The sequence below is a fragment of the Leucoraja erinacea genome, chromosome 15 (assembly GCF_028641065.1).
Source record: "Leucoraja erinacea ecotype New England chromosome 15, Leri_hhj_1, whole genome shotgun sequence".
Classification (NCBI taxonomy): Eukaryota; Metazoa; Chordata; class Chondrichthyes; order Rajiformes; family Rajidae; genus Leucoraja; species Leucoraja erinaceus.
In genome coordinates, this window is record NC_073391.1 from 24,833,987 (window position 1) to 24,852,977 (window position 18,991).

An 18,991-nucleotide genomic window follows, 5' to 3' on the forward strand; every position below is an offset into this window, starting at 1 on the left:
CACCTCCCCTTACCTAACCTAACCCCATTGAGATAATAATCTGCCCTCTTGTTTTCGCCGCCAAAGTGGATAACCTCACATTTATCTATATTATACTGCATCTGCCACGCATCTGCCCACTCACTCAACCTGTCCAGATCACTCTGCAACCTCCTAACATCCTCTTCACAGTTCACACTGCCATCCAGCTTTGTGTCATCCGCAAACTTGCTAGTGTTGCTCCTAATTCCCTCTTCCAAATCATTAATCAAGAATATTGCAGTTGCATCACAGACAGTTTATCCCCCTTAGATCCTCTGTCCTCCAGTACATCTGGGAGATTGTTTGTGTCTTCCTTAGTCCCCGAAGCACCTATTCAACTCTTCTGCCATTTCCTTGTTGCCCATAATAATTTCACCCGTGTCTGCCTTAAAGGGACCCACATTTGACTTTGCTACTCTTTTTCCCTTAACATATCTAAAGAAGCTTTTACTGCCCTTCTCTATATTCCTGGCCAGCTTCCCTTCGTACTTCATCTTTTCAGCCCATATTGCCCATTTTGTTTCCTTCTGTTGTCCTATGAAAGTTTCCCAATCCTCTGGCTTCCAGCTACTCTTTGCTGTGTTATACATCTTTTCTTTTAGTTTTATTCTATCCCTAACTTCTTGTCAGCCACGGTTGCCTCCTACTCCCCTTAGAATCTTTCTTCCTTTTTGGAATGAAATTATCCTGCGTCTTCCGGATTATGCCCAGAAATTCCTGCCATTGCTGTTCCATGGTCATTCCTGCTTGGATCCCTTTCCAGTCTACATTGGCCAGCTCCCCTATCATGCCTTCATAGTTCACTTTGTTCAACTGCATCACTGACACATCTGATTTAACGTTCTCCTTCTCAAATTGCAGATTAAAACTAATCATATTATGATCACTACCTCCAAGCGGTTCCTTTACCTCGAGTTCTCTTATCATATCTGGTTCATTGGACAACGCTAGATCCAGAATTGCCTTTTCTCTGGTGGGTTCCATTACAAGCTGCTCTAAGAATCCATCTTGGAGTCATTCTACAAACTCTCTTTCTTGGGGTCCTGAACCAACCTGATTTTCCCAGTCTACCTGCATATTGAAATCCCCCATCACCACAGTGGCATTACCTTTGTTACATGCCAGTTTTAACTCCTGCTGCAACTTACACCCTACATCGCGGCTACTATTTGGGGGTCTGTAGATATCACCAATTAGTGTCTTCTTGCTTTTACAATTCCTCAACTCAATCCACAGTGACTCTACCTCGTCAGTCCCTATGTCTTCCCTCGCAAGGGACTGATTTCCATCCCTCACAAGCATCCCTCACCCCCCCTCCTCTGCCCACCTGCCTGTCCTTTCTCTAGGATGTATAACCCTGAATATTAAGTTCCCAGGCCCGATCCTCCTGCAGCCACGTCTCAGTAATCCCCACAATGTCATATCTACCAACCTCTAACTGAGCCTCAAGCTCATCTACTTTACTTTTTATACTTCGCGCATTCATATACAATACTTTTAATTCCTTACGCATCTCACCTTTCACATCGATCCCTATTAAACTTGGCCATACTCTCCTATCCCTTTGTGAGCTTCCTTTCCCGTTAATTCTGGGGTCATTAACCATCCCTTTACTCTCTTTCCCTTGAACTCCGTCCTCGACTATCCCATTTGACACCACACCCCCCTTATTCAGTTTAAAACCACCCGTGTAGCAGTGGCAAACCTGCCTGCCAGAATGCTGGTCCCCCACCTGTTAAGATGCAATCCGTCCCTTTTGTACAGTTGCCCCTTACTCCAAACCAGATCCCAGTGATCTAAGAATCTAAATCCCTGCCCCCTGCACCAGTTCCTCAGCCACACATTCAGGTCCCGTATCTCCCTGTTCCTGCTCTCGCCAGCATGAGGAACTGGAAGCAAACCAGAGATAACAACCCTGGAGGTCCTGCTTTTCAGCATTTTTCCGAGCTCTCTAAAGTCACGCTGCAGAATATTCATCCCCTTCTTTCCGACATCGTTTGTGCCGATGTGCACTACCACTTCCGGCTGTTCACCTTTGCCCTTGAGGATTTTCTGCACTCTGTCCGTGACATCCTGGATCCTGGCACCAGGAAGGCAGCACACCATCCTCGAATCCCGTCTGTTCCTGCAGAAACCCCTGTCCCTACATCTCACAATGGAGTCTCTAACTACAATGGCGTTGCCTGATGCTGGCCTCTTTGGTTTTGGCTCAACAGCCCTTTTTTGCTTCACAAGCCAGTCCGCCGCTCGGTGTGATAACGTTTTCTGTCCCAACAGCTTCTAAGTGGGTGAACCTGTTTTGTTCTTATAATTGTTCTTATAATTCATACAATTCATTCTGCTACTCAAAAGATTACAAATTATACTGAATCTCCAGTTTCTTCTTGTGATGTTCATATCACAATTTCCATTGCAATTACTACCATCAGCTATATCATCCCTCCCACAAACCCCTCCACTCCAGGTTTTCCAAAGGGATGGTTTTGTTTTCAATTACCTACTATCCACTCATCCATCTCCATCAGCCACTCATCACCTAACGGCATTTCCTCAAGCAACTGTATGCGGTCCAGCATTTGCCGTTTTACCTCTTCCATTCCCGCCATCCAGGGATCCAAACAATCCTTCCAGATGAAACAATTCACTTGCATTTTGTTTTATTCCATCATGTTACATTTGATGTTCACAACAGGGTCACCTCCAGTGTCATACAGCAGGGAAACAGGCCCTTTGAACCAACTTGCCCATGCCGTCCAAGATACTTCATCTTTCATGCTCGCATGATGCAGTCAACATGGATCCAATGAGTTGAATAACAGCCATCTGTATACATACCATATTCAAAAACGCATTGTCTAATCTTGCCAGATCCTATTTTAGCTAACCTTTGATCTATCAGTCAGTATCAGTATCAGTATATCTTTATTGTCATTACCTGAGTGCTCACATACCCAGAGGAAACAAAAAAACGTTGCTCAACCAGTGTCCATTCAGTGTGCAGTACAAATAACAACAAATAAATAGAAATAAAAATACATATATCATGAACAAATTAAATTAAACATTCTACTCTCTACTAAACATCAACAGGCGTTCCGATCGACAGCTGCTGCAGTGTGTCCAGGTTGATGGTTGGTGCGCGATACTTTGGCAGGGGGCTAAGTCCGTTTATCAGTCTTATAGCCTGCGGGAAGAAGCTGAGGAGCATCCTGCTGGTTTTGCAGCTAATGCTCCTGTACCTCTTCCCAGATGGCAGGATGGAGAATATGTGATGCGATGGGTGGTAGGGGTCTTTGATGATGGAGATGGCTCTGTTGATACATCTCTTCCTGTATATGTCCAGCAAGAAAGGGAGTGGAGCACCAATAATCCTGCTGGCGGTCTTCACAATCCTGTCAAGTTGGTGCCGTTCGTACGCCTTGCAGCTCCCGAACCAGGAAGTGATGCCGTTGGTTAATGTGCTCTCGATTGTCCCCCTATAAAAAGTTCGTAGATGTGTAGTGGGGAGACCTGCTTTACGTAGTCTTCGGAGAGGGTGTAGTCGCTGCTGGGCTCTCTTGACCAGAGCTGTGGTGTTGGTTGTGGACATCAGGTCATCTGACAGGTGGAGTCCTAGGAACTTCACGCTGCTGACCCTTTCCACATCAGCTCCATTGATGTGCAGAGGTGTATGGTGTTGTTTCCCCGCCCTCCTGACGTCAACCACCATCTCCTTAGTTTTTCCCACGTTGAGAATGAGGTTGTGGGATTTGCACCATCCTGTGAGCAGCTCCACCTCCATCCTGTACGCCGACTCATCATTGTCACTGATGAGACCCACCACTGTTGTGTCATCAGCGAACTTGTTGATGAAGTTGTTATTGAGTCTAGCAGTACAGTCGTGTGTAAGCAGACTAAACAGCAGGGGACTTAGGACACAGCCTTGGGGCGAGCCAGTGCTCACGGCTATGGTTTTTGATGTCCTACTGCCCACCCTGACTGTCTGCTGCCTTTGTGATAGAAAGTTCAGGACCCAGTTACATGTGCCAGCATCAACCCCCAAAAGATCTACAATATTACATACAATAAACAGGTGGGTCGTGTGCCAATAAACCACACAAATAAAATTTAACACCACCAGTGAACAGACTGCTGATTGTAGAATTCCAAATGTTTAAACTAACAGCCTCAGGAGGAATTTGTATTATTTTTTATATTATTATATATATTATTATAATCAATGATTCTTGAACCACTTTAGAGATTTAATCTAGACAACACATATTTTAGAAAATCTCTGTTAATACCTGTAATACCTGCAACTAAAAACTACTGAAATTACCCAGCATGGACTTTGACACTCTCATAAAGTTGTCTGAATTTAGGGAGAGCGCAATAGCTGTTAAGCATGATCAACGAAGCCACGTTTTGTGATAGAGCGCATTCTAAAGTCTATCGACTTTAAAAATCCTAAAATGCCCAACATTTATCACTAAGGCGTTGAAACATATAAACGGCATGATTCTTTCAGAGGTGCGTTGCCTCTGCCTCGCATTTTGTTAAATATCGTTGTCCTTACAACCTCCACGTAACTCTATGATCTGCCACTTCTTGAACAGTGGAATTTGGCGACTTGTTTTAAATGTTACCAAAGCCAACATTCGTCACCCATTTGCATTCTAGCCAAGTTTTCACCAAGTTCCCAAACTTTAGAAACAGCTTTAAGGTCCAGGTGAGACCCAGACTCACACAACATGGGAACAGGCACGTCAGGGGAAGGAGCCCCTTGCAGGTTCCGAGGGCATAGAGGTGAAAGACAATCTCTTCAACACAAGCACGCACCTTGTTTGGACAAGTCGTTGAGGGTGGCGATCTGTTCCTCTTCTGAAGTGGCCATTTCCACGAACCGTTTAAGCTCTGGAATCCACCTGTCAGCAGGAAGGCGGCAGGTTACAGCGTGTGGCACCGGGTGTGACTGACAGTTCTGGCTCAGTGTAAGTGAACCTAACCTGAACACGAAGCCGGAAGGAGTGGGGATAGGATGATTGTTCTAGGAAGAGGAACAAGGTTGACACAAATACGTTATTTATGGTGTTTATGTTGATCAACGATATTAATGTGTTACGTATCCGAAAGCTATTAAGCTATTATAGGGCATTAACCAAACATGTTTTGGTCGTGTGCGGCTATCACGTTATGAAACAATTTTGATTTTGATCGATATTATGTTGCTATGAAACTGGTAGTAACAAACTCGTTTAATGAGATTGTGCTTTTGATTTGTCACGTGCAAACACAGGTAAATAGCCGCACAGGTTTCCTCTGGGTGCTCCGTTTTTCTTCCACATAACCATAGATGTACAAGTTTGTAATTGGCCTCTGTAAATTGCTTCGGGTGTGGGGATTGGATGCTAAAAAGGGATAACATAGAACTAATGTAAACGGGTGATCAATAATTTTCGCTGACCTAGGGGCCGAAAGAAGTTAAAGAAAGATATATAAAGAAAGATATGTATCTTTCAATCAAAATCCATCTTGGGTCTTTCACATGTTGGTGTCAATGTTACCCTTTAAATTTGAGAATATCGTATACGGTACTTTTAATGCAACAAAATGTGCTTCGACACAGTGCAGGAAGTCTTGACAAGCTACACAAGGAAGTTTTGGGCTACCTCAAAAGCTTGAACAAAAAGATAATATTTTAAGGAACTTGGTGTGAGTTTGGATATAAGCATAGTCTGGGCGACCTTGGGTTTACACAGGGTAAAATAGAAAAAATGGTGTTGAAATTGTCAGCTCCAGGGTAAGAATGGAATTAATGTAATTTCAACAAACTAGCAGTAATGGTGGCAGAGTCAGGCAATGTAATAAAAACATTGGCAGGGACCATTTGAAACCAAGTTTGCAAGTGATATAGTTCACTGTCAGGTAGAAACCAGCGAGAGGGGTAAAGTCAATATTTAGTTGCAGCATTTCAGCACTGAACAAGTAGTAGATACAGAGAGACATGGGAAGGTAGTAGATTAGAGATGGATATTGTTTCTGCACATAGGGAAACCATTGCTAGGTATTCCGATGGCATTCTTGTGAGCATGTAATTGAGAAATAGGCAGAAATCATTGCGGTCATAAGGACTGAAGATGAAATGTACAGACAAAATACAGCCAGGACTTCCCTACTTGAAGTTCTAGGACAGACTTTCCGCTTTTGTTTTCTTGAATTTTCCATTCCTGGAGATTTGGAAATTTATGTCCAATGCTGCTCTGAGCCATTTTGAATACTTACAAATCAAAGGAAAATTTAACAAGTGGCAGCTGATATACAGCACCTTCATGCAGCCAAAGAAAGCAAGTATACATATTCAACTTTGAAGAAAATATTGCTGTACTTAACACTTCCAGATCAATATCAGCTTTGCTTACACCCAATTTATACTGCCTAGCTGAACAAAGTTGATAATCTAACTAGGCAGATAAGTCACATGCATAATTTTGGTCCTGGCCTTCAATTTTAGTGGCATGCTAGTATTAAGCTAATGGAATCTTCTGGAATTTTTTGAGGATGTAACTAGGAAAATGGACAAGGGAGAGCCAGTGGATGTAGTGCACCTGGACTTTCAGAAAGCCTTTGATAGATTAGTGGGCAAAATGAGTGCACATGGTATTAGCGGTAGTGCACTACCATGGATAGAAATTTGGTTGGGAGACAAGAAACAAAGAGTAGGGATTAACGGTTCCCTTTCAGAATGGAAGGCAGTGACTGGTGGGGTAGTGCAAGACTTGGTGCTGGGATCACAGTTAATTATATTATACATTAATGATTTAGATGAAGGGATCAAAAGTAACATAAGCAAATTTGCAGGTGACACAAAGCTGGGTGACAGTGTGAACTGTGAGGAGGATGATATGAAGATCCAGGGTGACTTGGACAGGTTGGGTGAGTGGGCAGATGCATGGCAGATGCAGTTTAATGTGGATAAATGGGAGGTTACCACTTTGGTGGCAAGAACAGGAAAGCAGATTAAAATCTGAATGGTGTCAAATTAGGAAAAGGGGAAGTACCACGAGGTCTGGGTGTCCTTGTTCATCAGTCACAGAAAGTAAGCTTGCAGGTACAGCAGGTAGTGAAGAAAGCTTAAGTCCAAATTTGAGGAAGGGCATTCTTGCTATTGAGTGCAGTGTTGGTTCATGAGGTTAATTACCAGGATGGCGGGACAGTCATATGTTGAAAGAATGGAGCGACTGGGCTTGTATATACTGGAATTTAGAAGGATGAGAGGATATCTTATTGAAGATTATTAAGGGATTGGACACGCTAGAGGCAGGAAACTAGTTCCCGATGTTGGGGGAGTCCAGAACCAGGGGCAAGTTTAAGAACAATGGGTAGGCCATTTAGAACGGAGATGAGGAAAAACTTTTTCTCTCAGAGTTGTGAATCTGTGGAGTTCTCTGCCTCAGAAGGCAGTGGAGGCCAATTCTCTGGATGCTTTCAAGAGAGTTAGATAGAGCTCTTAAAGATAACGGAGTCAAGGGATATGAGGAGAAGGTAGGAACAGTGTACTGATTGTGGATGATCAGCCATGATCACAGTGAATGGCTGTGCTGGCTTGAAGGGCCAAATGGCCTACTCCTGCACCCATTGTCTATTGTCTAAAATTCAACTAAAGCTTCCCAAGGCAATTTCAGTAGCAGGAAGGTGGCATTGTGTTCATTTCACCATGTAATAAATGTCCAATACATTTCCATTTATCTTAGAGCTTCAGCTACAGCTAATTCCTCCAAAGGGCATGGTTTCTAGGCAACATCAAATAATTTTGTTATGAAGGCTAACATGTTGTTATGAAGGCTAACATGCCTAGACTTTGGTAGAGCAGATGGAAAATTGATTGGAGAATTGATAACCTTTGCTGAGTAAAAGCGTGTTAGCGCGATTACTTGGATTACCTTTCATTTTGATCCACATGCCCGAAGAGCACTGTAGAAATTATGAATAAATTAATCAAATCCAGTTTCAAAATACAAAATAAAGCACAACTGTGTTTATGCAAAACTGCTCAGGCTGAGCAGTCTTTACCCAAAACGTTGACCATTGTTTTCCCTCAGATGCTGCCTGACTGGAGTTCTTTGAGCAGCTTTCTTTCTTCATTTCTGAGCACCTCCAGTCTCTTGCGTTTCCAGCTGAAATGTAATACCTGCAGCCATTTCATGTCTTGTTGCACAACTGTAGACCTTCCAAACAATCATTCAAATTTTTGAAATGCAGTCGCAAATGAAATGCAAGAATTCACAAATTGCACACTTGATAGACAACTTTACGGAATGTTTCAGTAACACAGCACTGGAAAATATGTCAAATTTTCCCACTCTGCAATAGCTATTTAAATCAAATCACACAACAACTTCTCAACAATGTTTTGCAAGGTTTATTTTTTAAACTTGCAATAAATCTACCACCATCCCCTTCAGGAAGCATTGCAGATCATAACATGGAGAGCAAGACAGTTGCTCATCTCTCAGGTTCTTATGCAAGTCTCATGTCAATGTTTTTGAGTTTCTCACTGTCCTGCCAGTATAAAATGTTTCTCCATATTAAAATATTAAAACACAGTAGTTTTGAAAAGTTATTAAAATCCCCACTGAAAAATATCTCTATATAAGAACAATCCTAGTTTCTCTAGTCTATAAGTTTCCTGTGGTCCCTCAGTGGTGGCCACAAATCTCCGACTAATTCATAAACATTTATCAAGACAACTTCTATTTGCATTCAGCATCAATTTGTAAGGCCCAGAATTAGCTCATCTTCTTATAGAAGTAAACTACAAGTACAGTGGAACTTACGTGCTCAAACCTACCAAAGAGACAAGTTGGTGAACATTACAAAAATACAGGTGTTAGAAAATAGATGTTGGAAACAGTCTGTCTGTCTGTAAGTCAGGGAAAATACATGGAAAAAAAGAGTTAACCTTTTAAGTCAAAGATCCTTCATTAAAACTTTGAAAGTCAGGTGATAGTTTTATGCAGAGTGAATGGAGGAGTGATAGATAGGAGGAAGGGAATATCACTGATAGAATGAATGAGATCAATGTGATTCTGTTTACAGACCTGTATGGCCAACAAAGGGGACATGGTAAAAATGTGACATAGAGATCAGAGCTATTCCTGAAACACAAAACCAACAGGGAGAAAGCTGGAAATGGTTATCAGATCAGGCAATGACCACAGAGGGAAAACTGAGCTCATGTTACAGACGGATAACCTGACATCAGAACTGTTTGATTCTAAATATACACAAAAAAAAACTAGTTACTTGAACAGTGACAAGCAGCAAAAAGCTCAGGTTGCTGCACTAAGCAGTTACTCAATCTGTTTCTCCATTTGGTTTCTCCAATGTAGAGGAATTGTGAACACCAAATGTATTGCACTAGATTGGAACGAGTAAATTGCTGGTTCACCTGATAGGACTGTTTGGGTTGCTGGATGGCGTGAAGGGACCAGGTAAAATAGTTAAAGGTAGACAAAAATGCTGAGAAACTCAGTGGGTGAGGCAGCATCTATGGAGTGAAGGAATAGGCATCGTTTCGGGTTGAGACCCTTCTTCAGACTGATGTGGGGAGGGGCGGGAAAAAGAAAGGAAGAGGCGGAGACAGTAGGCTGTGGGAGAACTGGGAAGGGGAGGAGAAAGCAGGGACTAGCTGAGATTAGAGAAGTCAATGTTCATACCGCTGGGGTGCAAACCTCCCAAGCAAAATATAAGGTGCTGATCCTCCAATTTACAGTGGTCCTCACTCTGGCCATGGAGACCCAGGACAGAAAGGTCAGATTCGGAATGGGAGGGGGAATTGAAGTGCTGAGCCACCGGGAGATCAGGTAGGTTAATGCAAACCGAGCGGAGGTATTGGGCAAAGTGATCGCTAAGCCTACGCTTAGTTTAACCGATGTAGAGCAGCTGACATCGAGAGCAGCGGATGCAATAGATGAGGTTGGAGGAGGTGCAGGTGAACCTCTGCCTCACCTGGAAAGACTATTTGGTCCGTGAATGGAGTCAAGTGAGAAGGTAAAGCGACAAGTGTAGCATTTCCTGCGGTTGCCAGGAGTGGGGTGGTTTGGGTGGGAAGGGATAAATTGACCAGGGAGTTAAGGATGGAGCAGTTGGTCGGTCCCCTCAACCGCAGAACCAGTCTACTAATAATCTCCTCCGCCTAGCGGAGCTGGTCCTTACCCTTAATAACTTTACGTTTGACTCCTCCCATTTCCTCCAAATACAAGGCGTAGCTATGGGCACGCGCATGGCCCCTTGCTATGCCTGCCTCTTTGTAGGGTACGTCGAACAATCTTTGTTCGAGACGTACCAGGACCCCATCTGCAAACTCTACCTCCGCTACATCGATCGACAACTGCATTGGTGCACCCACACACAACTCACTGACTTCATCCACTTCATCACTAACTTCCATTCGGCGCTCAAATACACCTGGACCATTTCCGACATTTCCCTACCATTTCTTGACCTTACTATCTCCATCGCACATGATAGACTACTGACCGACATCCACTATAAACCCACTGACTCCCATGGCTATCTGGACTACACTTCTTCCCACCCTGCTTCCTGTAAGGACTCCATCCCCTACACCCATTTCTTCCGTCTACGCCACATCTGCACCCAGGATGAGCTGTTCCACAATAGGGCATCGGAGATGTCCTCATTCTTCAGGGAACGGGGTTCCCCTCTTCTACTATGGATGAGGCTCTCACCAGGGCCTCTTCTATACCCCGTAACTCTGCTCTCGCTCCCCATCAGTCAGTGGTTTTGTAGTAGATGTTAGTAAAATAGTTATCATTGTTTCAACTTCAGTTGCAGAAGAAAGTGTTTGAGAAATTGGTGGCGATGTAAGTATTGACCAGGATGTTGTGAGAAACCAAAGGGAAACAAAAAAATGCTGGAGTAACTCAGCAGGACAGGCAGCATCTCAGGAGAGAAGGAATGGGCGATGTTTCGGGTCAAGACACTTCTTCAGACTGATGTCAGGGGAGGGGGCGGGACAAAGATTGAATGTAGGCAGAGACAGTAAGGCTAATGGGAGAACTGGGAAGGGGATAGAGAGAGAAGGCAAAGGCTATCTGAGGTGCGAGAAGTCAACGTTCATACTACTGGGGTGTAAACTACCCAAGCAAAATATGAGGTGTTGTTCCTCCAATTTACGTTGGGCCTCACTCTGACAATGGAGGAGGCCCAGGACAGAAAGGTCAGATTGAGAATGAGAGTTGAAGTGCTGAGCCACCGGGAGATCAGGCAGGTTAAGACGGGCTGAGCAGAGGTGTTCAGTGCAATGATCGCCGAGCCTGCGCTTGGTCTCGCCGATGTAGAGAAGTTTCTGTAAAACGATAACCGAGCCCGTTTCAGTGGAACGATCTCCGTGCCAGGCACCCACCCACATATGTTGTGAGGAAACAGTATCTTCCAAATGCTGAGATGTGTCTGGTGGTAGAATCTTACTGGAGGTGACAGAAATTGCAGCACAGTACAAGAGACCCGTGTCCAATCCCGACCTCAAGTGCTGTGTGCAGAGTTTGCACATTCTCCGTGACCGGGTGGGTTTTCTCTGGGTGCTTCAGTTTCCTCCCACAATTCAAAGCCGTGCAGGTTTGTAGTTTGATTGGCTTCTGTAAATTGTCTCCAGTGTGTAGGATAAAACTAATGTCAGGGTGATAACTGGTTGGCATGGTCCAGAAGGGCCTGTTTCCACGCTGCATCTCTAAACTAAAGGATGTTCTATTGAAAATAATGCCTGATATGGTAGAAAGCAAGGTCCAGCAAGAGGAGTCTTGCTGGGCAACTGTTTGCCAGGCAAACCCATCCTTTCTCTGGCCAACAAGCAAAATGAAATAGAAGAGGGAGGGGAAGTGGGAAACAGTACAGGGTTGTTGGGTGGAAATCACCAATGGAAACAGGTCAGTAGAATATTGTGGAAAGTCTCAGATAAGGTATGACAGAGGAATGGTGGCTTTAAAGGAACAGACTGGGACAATACATTGGGGAAGTCTGTGGATTCTTAATGCGTTTTAACCAGAAGTTATCCTGAGTCAGACAGAAAGGTTCACTAAATACCGCAGATAAACCATGCAAGAATAAAATGGAAATTGGTAGCAAGCAAAAGGAAATGTTGCTTCTGTAACAGTTTATGAAGGAGAGAACACAATTCATTTTTTAAACCAAAATAAAATATCCTAAAGTTTAAAGTCTCTCTTACATTTAGACACACGAGAAAAATAATCTGCTAAATCTTAGCGATGAAGTAAAATATCTTGGAGGCACATTACGTCTTTATGCTTTGAAGTGCATAGTATTTAATAACTGATTAACAATGGAAAGGCACTAAATTCACATTGGTACACCAAAAGATCACGGCACTAAAACAATAAACCATATCCAATAATTATATCCTTTGGTTTATACTGTATCAATTGCAATAATATCATTATAGAAAATGTACTCTCTTGACATGATTTAGACATTAAATATATTTTTTCCTGCTTGTAACCATGTATATTTTAATTGCACAAATATCCACCAAAATCTAATTTTAACATTATTTTACATGGATGTACATTATTTTTGACCCAGGTTTAATGGGTAAGAGACAGCTTGAAAAACAAAAGCATTAAGTCGAAGGAATGTAAATTTGCTCCAATATTATTTTCTTATTTACACAGATCAACATTCCGCCCTTGTAATCTTTGCACAGAAAGATTGTTAATCAAAGCCCCTTATACAGTTCTCAGTTTCTTTTTATTGTAATCAATTGGAATGTATTCCTATATCTTATTTTTGCCCAGCTAGAAAGTCAGCAATCAGAGATTCAAATGATTTTCAATAATATTTTCACCACTATAATAACTATATTTAAAGACAGAGCGATTTCTCAAGATCAGTACATAAAAAAAGTGCACCATTTAGATAAATCTTTTTAGATGGATCTTTTTGTTCCATTACTTTATGTCTTGATAAGAAACATTTTTTAAGCAAGACTTTAAATGTCACAGAATACATTCCAGTTTTGAAATAAATGACTACGTAGGCAAATACACTTTAAACAACCTGTTTATTTTTGTACTAATAATTGTCATTTTGGCCACACCTCATAACTGTAAAGGTCTAGTTAATGATTATTTACTGTGCCCTCCATAATGTTTGGGACAAAGATCCATCAGTTATTTATTTGCCTTCGTACTCCACAATTTGAGATTTGTAATAGAAAAAAAAATCACTTGTGGTTAAAGTGCACATTGTCAGATTTTAATAAAGGCCATTTTTATACATTTTGGTTTCACTGTGTAGAAATTACAGTGCTGTTTATACATAGTCCCCCTCCATTTCAGGGCTTGATTGGCTCTGCAATTCCCTTTGAATATCTAATTTTTACTTTTGTGAGATAATTTACCTTTCTCAATGGTTGTTTGATCACCAATAGGTGTAAATACATTTCTAAGAACATCAGCATGCTAAACAGGTAAACATTTTTTAAAAAGTAGCTTCAATTTGCGTACTCCAAAGTGATAGTTTGATCATTACAACTTTTAATTTTTTACAATACAAACACAGATATATGTAATCAATTGGAGTGTGTAAAGTGTATAATGTTCCAATACTTAATGTTTCTTTTAAAAGTAAAATAAAAAGGTTTTACTCTTGTATTTAGAGATTTACTGATGCTTGGTAGAATCTCTTGGGTAAAATTCTGCCAGAATACTTTGAGGAATACGTTTCAACATTTCCTTAGGGAAAATCCGGAGTAATTGCCACCCAATATCCAGTGTTTCAAATACGGTCCTGTTTTCATAAGCACCTAAGCAAAACAAAGAAAATTACCCTTATCCAAATTCTAATTTGCATATTTTCTTTGTAATCACAGAAACATTATAAACTTAAATTTAATACCCAATAGTAATAAGATGTGTTTGCAAATATTTTTATTAACATATTAAAATCTTTCCACCCATTCTGTCTCACAAGTAGGAGTTTGATGGAATTCTCCCCATTGCATGTTATTGTGCAATACAAACATTAAGCGGAGTACCTTCTAGGACTAAGCAGCCCACTTTTTTCAGAACCTCATCAACCACACTAAGCATCCATCTCTATACCACTGGTGCACAGTTATTGCAATGTGTGCTATCTACTAAATGCACTGGAGTTACTCACCTGGATTATTCTGACACCTTCCAAATCCATGACCTCTACCAACAAACAGGTCAAATGCAGTGGTTGCATGGATTCATCACGCCACACAGATTTGCTTCCAAGTAATGCACCTGACTTGGAAATATTTACCCAGTTTTTCCTTGATAATCGGTCCGTCCTGGAACTAAATCCCTACCCAGTGGCTTTGTAGAAGTACCTCCATGAGAAGGACTGCAATTGTTACAGACAGGGGCTCACCACCACCTATTTCTGATTAACTATGGATAAGGAACAAATCCAGCAGGCACCCAGATCCTGAACAAACCAAAAAAATTGGCACAGCTGTTGGCCCAGTGCCAGAAACACAGGTTCAAACCTAGCCTCGGGTGCTGTCAGTATGGAGTTAGCATGTTCTTGCTGTGACCTGGGTTTCCTCTGCAACATCCTACATCCCATTGACATGTGGGTTTGTAAGTTAATCTGCCTTTGTAAATTGTCACTCGTGTAGGGAGTGGATGCAAAAGTGGGATATCTAATGTGAATGGGTGATCGAGGGTCAGCACGGCCTTGGTAGGTGGAGGGGCCTGTTACCCTGCTGTATCTTTCAAACAATCACGATTCTAAATAACACATGGAAATTACTTTTGGATTAAAGATTTTGAAACTTTCTCATTGTACACACGACCATCTGCACATACCTTGTGCAATGAAGTTCTTTTCAAATTTCTGCAGAAATTCCAAATATAACAGGTCATCGGGGGTGAGAGCTTCCTCACCAACCACAGCCTTCATTGCCTGGACATCTTTGCCAATGGCATAGCAAGCATACTAAAAAGAAATATATATTTTCACAGCTTATTCAGAAATACTTTAAAAATAGATTAAGAAAAAAGTTTTAAAATCTAGATAACTAGACTAGTTTTAATCATGCTAATATTATTTTGTTTTATTTAATCTTCAATACCTTTGTATACTTCATGAGTGTAAGGAACCTAATTTTAAACAAGGTCAACTTCATGCTTGTGTTAATATTAATAAAAGAGAAATAATGAATAAAAATGATTAATCAAACTACTCCCCTTCTACAATCTATTCTTTTTTACAAAGATTGGTACATCATTTGAAGCACCTATGTGATGGATATAGGATTGGACTGGCTAAACCTGGCTTCATATGCTTACAAGAAGCCTTGTGTAGAGATTTTACTTTCCAATTCTCTTTCCAATAGTTATTATGGTAATCTAACAATGATTTGTGGAAAGTAAATCTATTTCATAGACTAAACCTCATGCCCCTTCTCAACTAAACAAGATTAGCTTAACTGCATTACATGCTACTCAGCTTTTAAATTCAGAATTAAGTGCATTTGTTCATCCAGGCTTAAAAAAATAAATAGTATCTGTTCCATTTTAGATAACATCTAATTTCTGAAACCATTGAATTTTAAATATTGAATTTGCATATCTTACCAGTTGATTCGACACATCAGGATGATCTTTCCGTGTCATATCTTCCCCTATGGCAGACTTCATTAATCGAGATAGTGATGGTAATACATTAATAGGAGGGTAGATCTGTAAAAGAGCAATTTGAAGTTGTAAGACAATTTTCTTCTGGCTTTCGTAGTGAATACCTAGATGCATTTATCCCCCATGGGCAGTAATTTTTAAGTTGACATTAGAGGGACAGATAATTTGCATCAAACAAATTGTGAGTCACTGTACATATCCTATTACTGCATAAAATGCAAGAGTAAAGTGCACTCAGTCACAATTGTTTATATGTTACCATTCATTTCCCCCCTTCCCCATCCCTCCCAACCATGTCACGACACGGCAGTTGAATTGAAAATTGCTTACTGTAGCTACTGGTCCAAGTGTTTATTTCACTTAGGGTTGGAGCATTGTCCTGATTGAAGTTCTGTGAGCATCAACACTCCTCAGGTGAGTGAGTGGCCAAACTGAGATTTTCTGACTGCCTTATTCCCAGGGAAGCAAATAGTCATTTCTATATTCTAACCATTCTCTCAGTAAACACATTTCCAACACTCCCTACTGTATTTGTCAGTGATGATATTACATTTAAGACTTAAAGTTCTGCTCTTGTTTGCATGTGGAATCAATTTTAAATCCATCTTCTAAAATTCTTTCACACAGCAGTGGCACAGTTGGGAGAGCAGCTGCCTCAGCGTCAGAGACCTGGGTTCAATCCTAATCTCGGGTATAGTCTGTGTGAAGTTTGTACGTTCTCTCTGTGACTATGTGGGTTGCCTCCGGGTGCTCCAGTTTCATCCCACATCCCAAAAGGTCAAGCTGGTTTGTAGGTTAATTGGTCTCTATATTTAAGAATTGCCCTTGGGAGTGGATGGCAAAGTGGGATAACATAGAAATAATATGAGTGGCCGATAAATGTTCTGCATGCACTCAATGGGCTGAAGCCCTCAGCCCCCTATTGTACCCCCTGTACACACATGACTGTGTGGCTAGGTTCAGCTCCAACTCAATAATTAAGTTTGCTGATGACACTGTGGTGGTGGGCCTCATCTCAGACAACGACGAGAAGGCCTGCCGGGAGGAGGTGGCTGGTCTAGCACTTTGGTGCCAGGATAACAGCCTCCTCTTGAACATCAAAAAAACGAAGGAGCTGATCATGGACTTTAGGAGGGCACATCATCCGAGGACGTACACTCCATTGAGGATAAATGGGGATCCTGTGGATAGGGTGAACTGTTTTAAATATCTGGGAGTCCACATCTCCGAGGATATGACACGGGCATCACACGCCTCAGCACTCGTGAGTAAGGCAAGGCAGCGCCTTTACCACCTCAGGCAATTGAGGAAATTCAGAGTGTCTCCGAGGATCCTCCAGTGCTCTACGCAGCGGCGGTGGAAAGCATCTTGTCCGGGAACATTACCATCTGGTTTGGGAATTGCTCTGCCAAGGACAAGAAGGCTCTGCAGAGAGTAATGCGTTCGGCCGAACGCACTATGGGAACTTCACTTGCCCCCCTGCAGGAACTATACATCAGGAGGTGCAACTCCAGAGCCAACAATATCATGAGAGACTCCTTCCACCCCTGCAACGGACTGTTCCAGCCGCTACGATCAGGCAAACGCCTCCGTTGTCATGCGGTGAGAATGGAGAGGTTTGAAGGAGTTTCTTCCCAGAGGCCATTCGGACTATAAACGCCTATCTCACCAGGGACTAACTCTACTGAACGTTTTTCCTTCCATTATTTATTATGTAAAAGAATATGTGTGTTATGATTGTGTTTATAGTTTGTTTGTTTGTCTTTTGCACAAAAGTCCGCGAGCATTGCCACTTTCATTTCACTGCACATCTCGTATGTGTATGTGACAAATAAACTTGACTTGACTTGACATATGCTGTAATATAACTAAACTAAAACTCTGATTGCAAAGATTTCCAATCAGGTTCCTGTCTTCTTTCTCCAATAGAACAGAGCGCCAACTTGCTTAATCTTCTGAAAGACAAAGCCTTCAATATTTAGCATAATTCTGGTATTTTTGAACTTCCTTTTGTAAACTGACAAGCAATAAAGATTTACAGTATTCTCAAGTTCAGTCTCACCAAAGTTCAATACAAGTTTAACGCGAGTTATCTGCTTTTCAATTCTGCCTCCTCCACATATCAAACTTAGTGCTTTCACTATCCGAGGGTTTTAAATTAATAGGGCCATAATCTAACTAACCACTATGTCAAATTTCATAAATATACGCAATATTTTTTTTTAAATATACCCACTGATTGAATACCTGTCTATTGTGTAACTGACGGTCAACATAGATTTGTCCTTCTGTGATGTATCCAGTTAAATCAGGAATAGGATGAGTAATATCTACAATGAATAGAAACAGGCATAGAATCATTTAATTTTCCGCAGTAAACCAGCACTTCAGACACATTTTATCTGAAATACATTCTTCAGATAGTAAAAAGATTGTAGCAGGATTTTCCACCACTTCTACAAGAGAATCAGTCAATGTGGCACAAGCCACAAGTTTAAAGGTGTATCCCTCTACCTTGTTCTTGCCCTGTGGCACATTTTTTTTTAAGCATATACAAGAATATCTTTAAAGTTTCTATTAAATCTGCTTCCATGGCCCTAACAGTCATTATACTGCAATTCATAATGATATCCTCTAATTATTTTCAAAATAAAATTTATGCCCTATAATTAATTACTGATTACATCAACACACCACCCACGATGTAAACATTTGTATTCGCACTTAATTTTCAACACTTCTAATAATCTCACTTTAATCTTCCCTGCAACAACAAAAAAAACAAAGTAACCATCCCCTAGACTCCTAAATTACATCTCCCATCCTTAATTTAATTCTGAAAAAAATCTATTCTGCAGTTTTGCCAAGGGCTTCATAGCTTTACAAACTGATGCTTCCCAAAATTAAACCCACAATTACAGAAGAGGGAAGCAAGTTTGCAAGAAATATGTTGGTTAATTTCTCAAATTCTGTGGTTTATGCTTTTTGCAGCAGTCTTACCTCCTTTAAAAAGAGGGAAGAGCTCTAGAGGCAGATGCAAATGGAGAAGGAGAAAGTGAAAGTTGGAGGAGACAAGAAAATGGTACAAGGAGAAGAGTAAATAGGTAAAAACACCAGGTCTTTGTCCAGCACATTGTTTAAAATTGTCTAACTTAGTTATTTTTCCTCCGAATGCATCATGTTATTGAGTCTAAAAGGTGTCAAGCTGAAATGTCACCCATTCCTTCTCTCCAGAGATGCTGCCTGTCCTGCTGAGTTACTCCAGCTTTGTGTGTATCTTC

The 18,991-nt window shown here is 41.3% G+C and overlaps 2 protein-coding genes across 2 annotated transcripts in view; both read right to left on the reverse strand.

The window, feature by feature from the left end:
- The window catches only part of shtn1 (shootin 1), a 53,426-nt gene extending 43,050 nt beyond the window's left edge, over positions 1 to 10,376 (reverse strand). The window contains exon 1 of the mRNA XM_055646925.1: positions 4,843 to 10,376. Coding sequence (XP_055502900.1) covers positions 4,843 to 4,897 — 55 coding nt within the window. The 5' untranslated portion in view covers positions 4,898 to 10,376. The remainder of the gene's footprint in view (positions 1 to 4,842) is intronic.
- A 2,709-nt stretch (positions 10,377 to 13,085) lies between these two features.
- Positions 13,086 to 18,991, reverse strand: part of atp6v1ba (ATPase, H+ transporting, lysosomal, V1 subunit B, member a) — a 50,610-nt gene continuing 44,704 nt past the window's right edge. The window contains exons 11-14 of the mRNA XM_055646926.1: positions 17,958 to 18,040; positions 15,651 to 15,755; positions 14,880 to 15,009; positions 13,086 to 13,846 (exon numbers count right to left, since the gene is read on the reverse strand). Of these exons, the coding sequence (XP_055502901.1) occupies positions 13,704 to 13,846; positions 14,880 to 15,009; positions 15,651 to 15,755; positions 17,958 to 18,040 (461 nt within the window). The 3' untranslated portion in view covers positions 13,086 to 13,703. The remainder of the gene's footprint in view (positions 13,847 to 14,879; positions 15,010 to 15,650; positions 15,756 to 17,957; positions 18,041 to 18,991) is intronic.